Genomic DNA, 15243 nt, shown 5'->3' on the forward strand with positions numbered 1-15243 from the left:
TCATAATTTTTAAAAAATATATAAATATTCTCTGATAATTCTGAAATTTTTGTAAGGCATACTTGTATCTAGAAGCTTTATTTTAATTTTATATGTAAAAATAGAATCACAAGCTACACTACATGAAAATGTAAATCTGTACCCTACAAGGCTCATTTTAATTTACTGTGCAAATTCTGAGTATAAAAAAATCAATACAGCACCTTCTGTAAAGCACCTCTTGTAAAAAAAATTCAAACTACATAATCTTGGAAAATTAAGGAAAATCAAAAAGTTTCAACTTTCCATACCCATGGTTTCTTTTATCCTTTCCTCATCACTTTTCACAGTCACTCCTTCCAGAAAAGATTTTAGCATTTCCTCTGGAAAAAGCTGTGATTGGATTTCCAAGAATTGTTGCAGACTGTCAGCCATATTTGTGAGGAAGCTTAGCAGTAGCATTTCATCCTGAAAGCCGGTCCAAAGCTTAGAAAGTTCCATAAACAGAGGCTGGAACATAAAGAAAATTCTCTGAAATACAGATTTGTTTTATGTCTATGGTGTAACCCAAGCACTGTGCACAACAATCTCAGCTATGAACAAAGCAGGGCTGATCTCCAAGGTCTTCAGCAACCAGAAATTCCAGGGGAACTCAGGGACACTGTGAGAGGAGCTTCCTTCATATATGCCTAAAGCAAGTATATCCAGCATGTCAACCCACAGGCAAGAGTTGTACTTTTCTATATTTTACTTCAGAACCTTTCTCAAATAAATGTACTTTGTGACCATGCTTTGAATTTAGCACTTCACTGACAATACAGTTTTATAACTGAAAATATGGTGTACAGGACTAAGGACCAGAAGGAACACACCTGATTAATTACCAAAGTAGTTAAAACCACACCTCTATATAAACTACCAGGTTTTGTTATTTTGTCTGCCCTGCTTCCATAGTGAGCTGGTAGCACAGCCCCAGGCCATCATGTGTGTCAAATGGAAGGGGTGCACTCTCCAGAGTGGTCCAGGGTTCAAGGCAAAACTGGAGGCTGCCCTTCCCAGCACTGACATGCTGTTGGCATACAGGTGTAGGCACATAAAGTAGCAGCCTATAAGCTTTAAGTTTAAATGCTGTTTTCAATGACAGTGACATAAAATGTGCCCTGTTACCTAAACACACAGAGAGCATTTACAGCAAATGATTCAACCAATCTGAAATGCCCACTCAACCACACATTTTATGCATGCTAACAACATTATCATAAGAGCAGCCAACAGAGCCAGCTGTGAAATTCATCGGCATTGCTAATGTTGTGGAAGTGTTATGGTTACAAAAATGGAAGAAACTAAAGGAAGACCAAAAACATTCTTAATAGAATAAACAAAGAATATTAATGAAATGTACTGTTTTTCCTAAAACAAGTGTTTGCTACAAATATAGGCCTTATCCTATGCTTTTTAAAAGACAGAATGCCCTGTTTCTCTACCTTTGTAGAGGATCCAGCTTGTCAGCAACAAGCCAAAGACAAGAAAAATTATTTAAATAGTGTGTTAATAAAAAAATCTCTACCTGAAAAGGATCTGAAATCAAAAGTCATTATATATTTTGTCTTCAGCAGAGAAGTCAAAACAACTAACCAACCAGAAGAGAAAAGAATTCCAGGAAGGCAGCAAACAACAACAGACAGCTTTTAGGGAAAAGGGTAAGATATATCAGTCACTCAAGCCCCACAAAGATACAGAAGAGGAAAAACTGCTTTGAGTAGCTGGACAAAAGGGGAAAATGTTCTCCAAACGAGAACATCTGGTTTATAAAATCAAAAGCAAACATAAATTGAAGTTTGGATCATTCAGTTAAAGTGCTGTTCCCATGAGTTTCCAGCTTGGATGCTCTTATGGGAAGTGTAAAAAATACTCGGAGTAGGTGGGGGTCATGATCTTCCTCTTCCTCTGCAGTAGGTTTTATTTTGCTTTCTAACAATTAGCTTAGAATGTTAAAAATAACCTAAAACATGTATGAAACTGCATGCTGGTGCAGCAGCCAACGACAAGGAATTGGAATGATAACCAAATCACACAAAATAACGAGCTCTTACAAGAAAAGCAAATTTAAATGAAGCTGGTTTCTAGCACATTTCTCTCCTGTTTCCTTTATAACATGCCATCATAATATTCCCAGGTTTTCACAGGCTCATTAAGCAGCCTCCCTCACAATACCTGTAGTTCCCAGCACTCATTCCCTTTCCCCCTAATACCTCCTTCCCATGTCCCGTAGCTCCCAACCAAGGGTGCAATAGTGCAGAATAACAATTTTTCAGTGGCTGCTCACTGGCCAAAGAGCACACAAACTTCATTTCAGACCTGATCTTGCTAAGACTCTAATTGTGTCTCTAGCTGCTCTTATTATCCCCCCATAAAATTTGAAGAAAATGACATATTTTGAGATCTTTTGACTCTGACAAATGTGACTGAAACTTGCCAACAGGTTGAGAAGCTATTGGGAGGGGAAAAGAGGCTGACACCCATCACAGAAACCCAGTTTCTTCAGAAAAATTATATCAATGACTCATACTGTAATTACAGGGATTGCTATGTGAGGGAACTTTAAAAGAACCATACTCTGTTGTGCTGTTTTCTGCAATCATTATGTTCTTACAGTTTCTGCAATGAATGGGAAAGAATATATACACACACAAAAAAGGAAATCTACAAATAATGACAACTCAAGACACTTACAGTAAAATACCATTTAATTCCTTTGCTCCCTTTTTGTACCTTACCTTTTTTTTACCTTAAGAGCAAGTCTTTTAGTTGCCCCTTCAAAAATCAGAATACAGAAAAATACATATTTTTACAATACAAAAAAAAAAACCAACAGATTTTTGATATTGTAATAGAGAGAAAATTTGTAGCTTCTTGCTAAACAGAAACTACTCAAAAACACACCTGCAAAGTATCTTACTTTAATAATGTTTTCTACTGAAGAAGTAATGGGTTTCCTATTCATAATACTTACAAAAACTTCTCTGGACTCTATGGAAGTCTTATCCTGCACTGTGTTTTTCAATAACATCATTGCTGCTTCAAACTGAACATCCAACGATTCAACTTCTTGAGCACTTGTAACTGCATTAGACTGGAAAGAGAACAACAGGTAAAATGCATCACACTCCAAAAATCAAGTATTTAGTAATAAGTATTTACCCGGGCCTCTTCTTTCAACTATTTTCAGAACAATTGTTTTAAGGAACAAAATGTACTCTAGCTATCCACAGAATACATTTTTCCTTAAATGTTCAGGTGTTCAGGCACTTCAGTCACACATAAACTTCCAATTTTTATAGAAAATCCTCTGGATTTTCCCAATGAAGAGAATAAAAAGAAAAAAAACCCTTTTTTTCAATGCCTTATACAGGAAAGACTAATAAAAAACTCCAGGTTCTCAAAAGATAAATGAAAAGCTCTTCAGTAATAAAACAAGAATTTAAATTGTATTCTTCAAAGACTTTTGATGACTCCATATATTTTGGGGGTGTCTGCAGACTAAAACTGAGATGATTTATGGATTGATCAAGGAGATTTTTTTCTCTCATGCCTTTTGGGGCAGAGAATTAGTATGCAAAGAACTGTTTAATGGTGGACTTGGCAGTGCCAGGCTAATAGGTTAATGGTTGGACTCAATGATTTTAAAGGTATTTTCAAAGCTAAACAATCTTTGGTTCTTTATCTAAAGATGTATTTTATTTTATTTCATTTATTTCCAAATATTTTTCTTATATTTCTGTCCTGTGCAAGTAGGTAACTTGAAGACAATCCACCTGCATTAAAAGTCCACAGGATATAACACCTCACCTGAAGGATGCAAAGGAAGGCTTCGTACTGTCTCACATTGAATAGTGCTTCTTTTAATTTAAGAAATCTAAGCTGGGAGAACCTCTGGGGGTCCTCCTGCATGGCCTCCAGCAGGGCCGTGTAGCGGTGGGCCAGCAGCTGGCAGGAGTTCAGACGCTCGTCCAGAGTCCGCGTAGCCGAGGGAATGGCTTCGCTCAGGATGCCCGGCACTGTTCATGTGGAATAAATATGAAATGTGTATAAAAAGAATTAATGAATGAATTAATCACATGGTTAAAGTGCAAGATTTGAGCATAATGGTCTTCCAATTAAATTTTGATTTCTACATTTTGTTCTTATATTCATGCATTTCCAAGTTCTGGCAAACCATATTAAATCACTCTATCTCACTAGTCAGGTTGTTGCAAATATTTAGCATTACAAGTGTGGAAATACCACAGTCAACTTGCTTTATGGTAGATTCAACACTGTTGCTACATCTGACATGGGTTTCCTGAGAGTATCTGCACAATTTTCAATTCTCGGTTTCCTAATTTGTAAAATACCAATAACAATAACATGCCTCCCTGAGATGGGAAATTATTGGAGCAGCTCCAATGAAGAAGTCCAGTAAGGATGAATTGGGAATACCCAGCTCAAATGCAGTTGTTTACTTACAGTCATCAATGCAGCTTCCTCCTTTCTGGCACTGCTTGTTGTACAAACGAATTCCTGTCACTAGCATGGCAAGATCTTTCAGCTGTTGTTCTTTGTCCTTCTTACTGAGTGAGATGAAAGTAATCATTTCTGTCTGGGGGAATATACTCTGCAAGGCAGCTATAAGCATTACGATGTGGGAGAAAACCCTCAGTGTGAGGGAACAGAAAAGAAAATCATTAAATAAGAAAAAAATAGACTCTCCTAAACAAATGCAAAAAGTAGGAAATATATGGGAAATTTACACTTCAAGGCTGAGCAGTGACAGTTTGGATAGCAAGCATTCATCACAGTTTACCCCATTTGTATCTAAATATCAGCGAAGAGGAAGTGAATTTTTTTTTTTTCAAAAAGAAAAGCCCAATTTCACAGCTGGGCGTTTACTGACCTGTTACCTCCCTGACAGCCTCAATATCTGTTGGGGATCCCAGGCCAGATCTCAGCAGCACACAGGCAACAATCTTTTGATACACATTATCCATTTCTTCTTGCGTATGTGGACCACTCTCAGTGATGGCTCTAACTACAGGAGCCAGTTTTCCTTCCAGAACACGCTCCTGCTCACTCAGTAATTCATCTAGGAAAGAAGGACACTTAAAAAGTGCTATCTAAATCCTTTGAAATTTGCCTTATACAGAGGGTGTAATTAATTTCCACAGTCAGAGCACCAACTTAAGGTTTCTGAAACACAGGTACATGAAAGAGATGTTCATAGTCCCACATCATTAGAATTAAAACCAGCAGAGTTAAACATTAATGGAATGTTAATTAGCATGATTAACATCAGTCAGTAGAGTCCTGAGAACCGTTCAGGCCAAACTAGACAGCCAGTCTCTGGCTCTCTGAACTCCTCTGACTGTAGGAGGACTTAACTTACACACACACAATATTTCAAAGACACCTGAAGTTACATGCTCATGTCTGAATACTACTCAGGATCTCAAAAACTTGCTGGAGTTACTGAGCTTATAGAGTTCAGAGGATTTAGGAGCAGCTCCCCATGTTGCTAATTTTTGGTTTTAATCCATGCTAACAGGAAAACATTTTCATTATCTCCCCACAGAGAAATGTTTTTGTCACGTCTATGCTTGTTCTGTGTCTTCTATTTCCCAGCCAGCCTCCACTGTTCCTTTGAGATCAGGGATTACATTTACAGCAAAGGCATTTTCCCCATCTCATTTTATTTTCACATTCTCATTCTCAGACCATGTGAAATTACTACTGATGAGAGAAAAACGTACTCAGCTAAAGCTGTAACCAATTGTTCAAGATTACTTAAATCTCCCAGTTAGGGATATTGATAAAATACTGAGTTCTGAGTGCCTTCAGACACACAGGTGCAAGCTTTTCTTGCTGAAGGCAGCTAACCACTGAAAGTGTAAGTGTCCTCAAGCAACCTAATACATTATATTCAGTAAATCTCTCAGACAGCGTGAGAAGAGTGTACTCTCAAATCTAATGTACACTTTTCCCTACTATATCCATACTGAAACATCAGACTCCTGTACAGTAAATTTCTCCTGGGATTTTATTTTGTTTACTGACAGGATTCATTTAACAGTAATCACTATTCTTAAATTATAAACTCAGCATCAACTTCTATGAAAACATATTTGAAATTACCTCGGTTTGCATAGTTCATATCAAAGTAAACTTGCATCTTAATTGTGCTTAGGGATGGGTTTGTTGTGTCAAGCAGTCTGGTAACACAGAGCTAAAAAGAGAGTCAGAGAAGTGAGTTCTTTCTCATCTCTGGGGAAACATCTGAACTGACAGTGATCTACTAAAGGTTTCACAACAGCTGTAGAGCCCCTTCACTACCATTTTCTCCATATAAAGCTTTTCTAAGGCATTTATTTATGGAAACATAGTCCAGTCTTTAGCTACAGAGCCATGAGAATAAAGCAGCACTCAAATTTTGAAAGTGTTCATGTCATTTCAGTTAACAGGAACAGGTAGCAAATAATGCTATAGTCTTAGATAAGTAGTGACTCTCAACATCATGTCAGAATTACCTGAATAAGATCCTGCATGTCGTTTTCTGTAAGGGTTCGATCCATATTAAAATCATTTCTTGGATCTAACACAACAGCTTTCACCTAGAGATTGCCAAAAGAAAGATACTAATTTATGTCACAAAATTTCATCTTTGCAACTCACTTTTTATATTCTGAAATATCTCAGATGCATTCAATATTTCTTTACTATTTTTTTATCCATTTCAGTCTTTGATAATGAAACAAAATTACTTTATTTCACATCTTGCCTTTATTTTTTATTTGTGCCTGAGAACTGAGATTGAAACTCAATTTCAATCTCAGTTCTCAGGCACAAATAAAAAAAATAAATTTGTGATACAAATATTTAAATATAGCTCCTTTAAAATTTACTTGGAAAAATATTTTCTTAAGTAACATTTTTTGAAAATCCATCATGGTTGTTTATAAACTTCTAAGTTGGTGCTATATGCATTGATATAATCATTTACCATTTGAATTAAAAAAACCATGGTGTTCTACATGCAGGAAAATAAGTGCATGTTTGCAATTGGTGTTCATGCTAGGTGTCTTGCCAGCCACTTGTACTGGTAAAATTTTTTACTCATTAAAATTTTCCTGCTTAATTGATTAATACTGCTTTTGAGCCCAATCTTTTTTCTAAAGCTGCAGTGTCACCTTTAGGGGGAAAAATAGCATATTAACAGTACTGTTCTGAAGCATTTATATTTATATACAAGTTTATCAAGAGCTGATCATCAATAAAAAAAGAATCTAGCCCATCTTTCTTCAGACACAGCTTTGCAGGCACATCCAGACTATATTGTGCAGCAGTGCTGTGTCTCCTAAGAGATGCCAAAATGCAAAATACTTTTAGGATACTTAAAGTTGTCTACCAAGGACAATACTGAGATTGAATCCATTAAATTTTCACTTTAAATGGGATCACAGCCAATTCCTTCAAATATTCAGCCCATTTATAGTACCTGGCCCTGTCTGAGCAGAGAAACAAAATTATCCATCACAAGAGAGGGAGGAGGTGAACATCGAAGAATAAATATAGCTGTTGCATTAAACATTCACCTCTGCATCACAGGTTCATTTATAAGAGTGTGAAGAAACATTATTAAAACTTGGTAAAACTTCTCTTTTTCACTTCTGAAAGAAAACAATGGTTTATCTGCCTGCAGAAGAAAGCTCCGAGTTGGAGTTCAGAATTTGCGGGACTCAGGACCTGCAGCCTCCCTGGAGCATTTTATTCCCGTAAGTTTTCAGGGGAATAAAACACTTTTTCAGTACTAGATGTCGCTGAGTGCCCCTTTAAAATACCTCACAGCAGGCAATTGGAAACCAAGGTATTTCCAAGCTCAGGTCACCCCTGCCAGCCTCAGCTGCCGCCAGCCCCTGAACGCCTCCTCTCGCGCTTACCATGAAGGCCACCAAGGTTTCCGAGAGGCTTTGTCCCTGGGCAGCGCACTCCAGGCCCACTTGGCGGATTATTCTCTTGAGGACACTTTGGGTCAGCTCGCCGGACATGCTGGCCAAGCACGCCGGCCTTAAGCGGCTTACATTCACTTCAGCGAGGGTCCCAGCCGGCCCGAGCCCGCCGCTTGCTGAGCAGCCTGTCCCGGTGCCAATGCTCCCCGGTGCCGCTGTCCCCGCGTCCGGCCGCTGCCCACGGGCGGGAGCGGCCGCGGCCGAGCGCCAGCCCGGGGCGTTGCCATGGGGACGCGACCTGGCCCGGCCTGCGGGAGAGCGGCGAGGGCAGGCGGGGATGGGAATTTACACACGGAGCACAGGGAGACAGGGTTTGTGCAGGATAGATGGGGCGGTGTGTGTGCAAAACGTACACGCCTGCACGTACTCCAAGGACGCGGCTATGGAGGCACAGGAGCAGAGGTGTGAGTGTCTCGGCACGCACACAAACCGTGCTGTGGACGTCTGCAGCTATGGCTTTATGCAGCTGTGTCTAAATACACATATATATGTATGTATAAAGACATATACCTATAGTACATAAGTCTATGTACCTCAATATCACAGAATCACAGAATTGTTAGGGTTGGAACGAACCTATAGAAATCATCCAGTCTAACCCCCCTGCCCAGGCAGGGTCACCTAGAACAGGTTACTCAGGAACGTGTCCAGATGGGTTTGGAACGTCTCCAGAGGGAGATCCATGAGCTCTCTCTGGGCAGCCTGTTCCAGGGCCCTGCCACCCTCAGTGTAAAGAAGTTCTTCCTCACGTGAAGGTAGAACTTCCTGTGCTTGAGATTATGGCCACTACTCCTCACCCTCTCACTGGGCACCACTGAAAAGTGTCTGGCACCATCCTCTTGGCACCCATCTTTGAGATATTTATGTGCATTAATGAAATCCCCTCTCAGTCTTTTCAAGACTAAAGAGGCCCACCTCTTGCAGTCTCTCCTTATGAGAGAGATGTTCCAGACCCCAAATTGTTTCTGTGGCCCTCCTCTAGACCCATATATACTCATACATACAATATATATCCCCCCACCATGGCAGCGGGGGTCAGAACTAGGTGATCTTTAAGAGCCCTTCCAACCCAAACTGCTCTACGAATGGTCTGCTTGAGGGGGGCAGAGTGGGAAAAAGAAAACCTTCATGCCAAGCAAGCACACAGCCAAAACACCTGTGTGTTAACAACACACCACAAATCCAAAGCACAGCATCACAGGGAATGCTGATAAGCAAGCTAACTCCATCCCAGCCAGACCCGGTACAGATAAATGTATTTAGATAGCCATAAATGCATACAATGCATAGATAAATTCACACAAACGTGTATAAACAAAATGTGTGTTATGGTACACAGTGAGTGCTGTAGGCAGAGGTAGCACAGACGAGGCAACTTTGCAACACAAGCAAGAGAGCCATCTTTGCTTTCAGGTCTCATGATTGCTGCTGGAGGTGGCAGCTCCTCTGGGTGTAGTGCCTGCAAGTACTACAGGCCACAGCCTGCAAGTAGCAGCCCAGTGAGCCCCAAGTTCTTGCACACACCAGTGGGCAAACCACTGGATGAATGCACTGCCTTGCTGTAAGTGATTCAGTTAGTCAATATGCAATTAATTCTAGCTTTTCTGTGTCAGATAGAGGAAAGAGTAATAGCATGCTAATTAAATTTAAAAGCCATGCCCCTGAAAGGCAATCAAATAAGCTCAAAAGGCACAGGGAATGTAGGGATAACAGATTAAAAGCTACACCAGTTTTCCACTGATTTAATTTTTTTCCCTTTGATTTACGCTGTCAGACAGAGGGAACTCCACTGAAAATCATGATGAGATCAAGATGATAATTTTTTTCCACTGTGACCTCAGACAAGTCACTCTTATCAATAAAATTAAGATGATACTATGCTACCTGGCAAGTGGCTGCAGGATTACATCCATGTTGCCAGTGTGTGTACAAAGGTACAGTGCAAGGAGTGCAAGCATAACCCATGGGAAATGCTTTGGGAAGATCTGTGGAACAGGGATGAAAACAACTCTGCAATACACATTGTGAAGTCTTGGGTTTCATTCTAGTAGCACAGCTAATGGGGCTTCTTAATATGTCCTCTGCATTGATATTTTTAAAATTCTGCACCCTTAAGCTCAGTAATTATAGCAAGACTTTCATCAAGAGCATAAAAATCTATAGGACCTCTTTTTCTGCAAATTGCTGGATGAGAAGCTTTTGGGGCCCTTCCTGGAGCAGAAGTGTGTTGCTGTTAGTGAGCTTAGGGTCACAGAGATTTTCCTCTGTGTTTCATGGTAAATCACACAAGATCCAGCTCTTCTGCAGATGCAGGTGGAGAGGAGCAAGAGGAGAAGAATGTACTTTTGGGGATTAGAAGGAGTACGAGAAGGTGCCAATGCCAGATCTCCCCCTACAAAAGCAAATTTCAAGTCAGTCATAAAGCTTGGTGCTCAAAGCACTGCTGGCAACACTTCCTCCTGAAAAGATTATCAGCTAAAAGCAGTCTTATAGAGTTCAACCAAACACTGTCAGCAGTAGCAATGGAGGTGGAGCTTACAGCTTTGGTGGTGCAGAAAGTCAGGTCCCATCCCATAACAGTCAGCGAGACTTTTGCAGACACCTTCACAGGCTTAGTACACGAGTATTTTTAGAGAGAGCAGGAATCTGCAGGTAGGATTTGCCCAGGTTTTTAGTATGTATGCAGAGCATGTGTAATTGTGCAATTTTGGCTTAGCAATTTAAGGACTCTAAAGATGGTTTACAGACTATTTCAGTATGTGTCTGTGTCTACATCTGCAATTAGCACAATCTCTGCAGAACATTTGGTGCTGAGGACCTGACAGCCACAACATACATACTTTAGCAGTTGTTACTTCAGCCTAGCTTTGGTCTGGTCCTGGTGACTGGTGCTTTGTTTGTGACTGAAGTCCATTAGGGGCACTGCCAGAGATCTCCTTCAAGGTTAATTTCACACAAAATATTCACATGCTCAAAGCCTGCTGTACTGTGCAAACCAAAGCAGAGCAGATGAGGACTATGTAGAGATTCTCTCTGTGAACAGGTGCTTGATCCTAAATTAAAAAACCACGCACCTTAACATCCCGCTTCCCCCTACCCCAATATTCACAGTCATGTTAGTCTACAGGAGTATTTCCTGGGGAAAAACTGAGCTTTCTAAAAAGCTACCAGGCTAGCTCACATCCATACATCCCAGCAGGAAATGTCCAACTGCCTGTACACACTGTTAGGCTACAGGCTGGAAGGAAAGAACAATATATTTTCAGTTTAGCATATTGAGAATTTAAATTCTTTTATTGTTTTAAGCATTTCAGTAGTATTAACCTATATTTCACATAGGAGAGGGGAGGGAAAGGAATTATTTATTTTCCAAAGAAAAGCATAATTTCAGGGAAAGTTTGTAATCTGTACTAGACCACAAAAATTGCTTTAACTTATTTGTAACCTACTGAAGACTTTAGGTTGCACAACACTGTTTTCTAACCAAATCAGTTGGATTTCTCTTGTAGAATTAGTATCAACTTTTAAGCAGTTCCGGGAATGGAGGCCTGGTACCTGAAAGACAGATAAACTCTTCCCCCTGGCGGCGTATGTGAGGCATTGACAGACGGTCAGTAAAAAGATTCCCGGATTAGTTTGAAGAGTCATTAAAAACAACACACACGGTTGTTTTTAAATCTCGTAAAGTTCGACACCCTAGTGCTTTATTCATGGGAAAGCATATCAGCTATTTGATGAATTTGCTATCACATTAAACTGGGTATCATGTCTAGGAAGTCACCCCTTTATCCTGCTATAAACAGAAGATGGGATTTACTTAACAAGATGCTCAAGTCTAGCACATACCCTCATTTTGCTAGTGTGGGGACAAAGTTGCAGCTGGGTGCTCTTACACCACTGATCTGCAGAGGAAACAACCCAGAAGCAGCTCATGACTCAGCAGTCCAGTTCAGGGCATGGCCTGAGGCACATTAGGTGAAAGGAGAGCTTGCACCCCAGAGGATAACAATTTTCAGAATGGCAAAAAACACTGCTTGCTGAAGCTTCACCCATTGCCCTGTGTCCAGTGGGGATGCTGGGCTGAGCAAGAGTCTGTCTGAGTTCCATTAACACAGCCACATTCACCAAGGGATTCTGCAATCACTAACCCTCCAGTCATTCCCACTCATGGCTCATCTGAAAGAGAACTTCCAGCTCAGTTAGTTTCTCTCTGCACTCAGGGCTCCTCTGACTGGATGCCCTGCTGGTGAATGAGCACCAGCCCCTTGGCCTGAAGGTCTTCTGCTGCCATAAATACTCCAAGGCACCGGTTAAAATTCTTCAAAGATGATACACCTAAGTGCAAGGACTTACAGCTGACAGGGCAGGACACAAGCAGAAGCTGAGTCCCTTTCCTCATCTCTGAAGTTAAAACATAAACTGGGTGATTCAGGTTTTTGTTTTCTACTCTTCAGAGGCCTGAAATTACCTTACACCTTGATGCAGAAATTAAAGTGCACTTGATTACACTTGATTGTTTCAAAGGAGTAGTCCAAGGAAAGCCTGTCTTCACACAGGAATCTAAGGCCTGTCTCTTTTGAGAGGAAAATACATTCCATCTATCTGGCTTTATTTCCAAAGTGTCATGGAGAAGTGTAACAGTCAGAAATCCATTTTGTGAGGACAGACAAGTCATGCCACCTTTTTTAGCTTGTCTATTAGTTCACAATAAAGCTGACTTTCAAAGCTGTGAATGTTTTGGTGCAAGGATTTTTATTCTTTCTTCCTCCTCAAATCTAGGTATCAACAAATGGAAACCTCTGTGCTTGTGCTGCCTTGTTTGAAGTACAAAGCTGTGGTGCTGGCCAACCGTGCTGACCAGCTCAGCTTTAATGACATGGTCACACAAGAGCATGCAGTGCTATTTAAAGCTTCCATGACTCTCCTGAAAAGCTATGTGAGTGGTAGGCATGTAACCACTGCAGACTCATTGAGGCACAGTGCAGACTAATGGTTCACATTCAAAGGAATCCTAGTCAACATTTATAGCAATTATTTAGCATATAGTTTAGGCTCTGACCCTCCCTTTTGGAATATGATAAAGGAATGTTAGACTGTTCTTCTATTTACTTTTCCCAGCTCCAACATTTTTCTGCTTTAAAGAAGGGATGTCTGAGGATGCCAGTGCTGTTTCTCCCCCTAATTCCCACTGTATCACAGTTTCATTGCAGTATGAGGCTGCCTGGAAAGGACCTTAGACTTAAGCATTAGAAAGGGGTCTCAGATCAGGGAAGACAATTTATTCCCAGGATGAAACCGTCACCAAGGCAGCAAGATTTTGCTGGACAAAGAAGTCCAATTTGTCTTTTAACTCAGAAATAGAAAAAAAAATTACACATAACATGGCACAAAAAGTTTACATTTCATTTGAGTGTTTCTGGAAAAAAAACCCCAGAAGTACAGAAACCCAGTTAATAAATGCACTATTGTTAGCCTGGATCCCTTAGCAGGCACAATAGATGCACTGTATTTTCCAGGTTACAGAAAAAGGTGCAGAGCACAATTATTTGTCCTTCAAACTTTGAGAGCTCTGGCAGTCACTGTAGAGAGGGAGAGATTCCAGACATACCATCAGTGCCTCAACTGGAAACTCTTGCAAAAGATGCATTATTCAGCTGTATTCAGAAGAATCACTACTTAAGGCTCTCAAACAATATTAACATTAAATTACCATTTCAGTTAAAAGCATTTATAAAAGTAATCAAGAGAATTTTGCATTAATCATCCCTCTAAAAAAAATCTGCTCAAAGCTAGACTCAGGACTTAGCATAGACTCAGAATCACAGAGTCACAGAATCACTAGGTTGGAAGAGACATTCAAGATCATCAAGTCCAACCCATGCCCAAACACCTCAACTAAACCACAGCACCGAGTCCCACATCCAATCTTTTTTTAAACACATCCACAGATGGTGACTCCACCACCCCCCTGGCCAGATCATCCCAGTACTTTATTACTCTTTGTGTAAAAAACTTTTTCCTAGTATCCAGCCTATATTTCCCTTGGTGCAGCTTAAGACTGTGTCCTCTCATTCTGGAAGTTGCTGCCTGGAGAAAGAGACCAACCCCCACCTGACTACAGCCGCCTTTCAGGGAGTTGTAGAGAGTGATAAGGTCACCCCTGAGCCTCCTTTTCTCCAGACTAAACAGCCCCAGCTCCCTCAGTCGTTCCTCACAGGGCTTGTGTTCCCAGCCCCTCACAGCCTCGTTGCCTCCTCTGGATGTGCTCAAGCATCTCAAGGTCCTTCCCAAACTGAGTGGCCAGAACTGGACACAGCACTCAAGGTGTGGCCTCACCAGTGCCGAGTACAGGGGAAGGATGACCTCCCTGCTCCTGCTGGCCACGCCATTCCTGATACAGGCCAGGATGCCCTTGGCCTTCTTGGCCACCAGGACACACTGCTGGCTCATGTTCAGCAGGCTGTCAGTACCCCCAGGTCCCTTTCTGCCTGGGCACTGTCCAGCCTCACCATCCCCAGCCTGTAACATTGCAGGGGGTTATTGTGGCCAAAATGCAGGACTTGGCACTTGGACTTATTAAACTTCATCCTATTGGAGTCTGCCCATCAATTCAATCATCCCAGGTCTCTCTGCAGAGCCCTCCTACCTTCAAACAGATCAGCACACGCTCCCAGCTTAGTGTCATCTACAAATTTACTGATGAAAGACTCAATATCCTTATCCATGTCATCAATAAAAATATTGAACAGAACTGGCCCCAGCACAGACCGCTGAGGGACACCACAGGTGACTGGCCACCAGCTGGATGCAGCACCATTCAGCACCACTCTCTGGACCCATTCAGCCAGTTCTTAACCCAGCAGAGAGTGCTCTTGTCCAAGCTGTGACTCAATCTATATCAAGTTGCCACATATTCCTGCTGAGCTATGTTTCAAAAGAGCAGTAGTTTGGCCAGAGTTTGGCTATTTCATGGGATACCTAGATAGATTGGGCCTGATAATAATTCAGAAACATTAATTTTTTTTTACAGGTAACCACCTCCTTGTACAATGTTTAGATGAGTCATTTCAACATATAGAATATCCCATCAGTATGCAAAAGCAAACAAACAAAACACAACAGCAAAAAATCCCTGGTGCTGTAATTTTCTCTTGGGCTCAACAACTGTAAGAATCAACTGCTGGGCAGCAGCCTGCACTGATGGGATTCATCAGGAGAATGGGGA

General features: G+C 41.0%; 1 protein-coding gene across 1 annotated transcript in view; it reads right to left on the reverse strand.

The window, feature by feature from the left end:
* The window catches only part of CFAP206 (cilia and flagella associated protein 206), a 14920-nt gene extending 6736 nt beyond the window's left edge, over positions 1-8184 (reverse strand). Inside the window, exons 1-8 of the mRNA XM_066547346.1 lie at positions 7950-8184; positions 6540-6623; positions 6148-6238; positions 4913-5101; positions 4486-4644; positions 3829-4037; positions 2993-3112; positions 291-489 (exon numbers count right to left, since the gene is read on the reverse strand). Coding sequence (XP_066403443.1) covers positions 291-489; positions 2993-3112; positions 3829-4037; positions 4486-4644; positions 4913-5101; positions 6148-6238; positions 6540-6623; positions 7950-8057 — 1159 coding nt within the window. The 5' untranslated portion in view covers positions 8058-8184. The remainder of the gene's footprint in view (positions 1-290; positions 490-2992; positions 3113-3828; positions 4038-4485; positions 4645-4912; positions 5102-6147; positions 6239-6539; positions 6624-7949) is intronic.
* Positions 8185-15243: the final 7059 nt, after the last annotated feature.

The sequence above is a fragment of the Molothrus aeneus genome, chromosome 3 (assembly GCF_037042795.1).
Source record: "Molothrus aeneus isolate 106 chromosome 3, BPBGC_Maene_1.0, whole genome shotgun sequence".
NCBI classification, from domain to species: Eukaryota; Metazoa; Chordata; class Aves; order Passeriformes; family Icteridae; genus Molothrus; species Molothrus aeneus.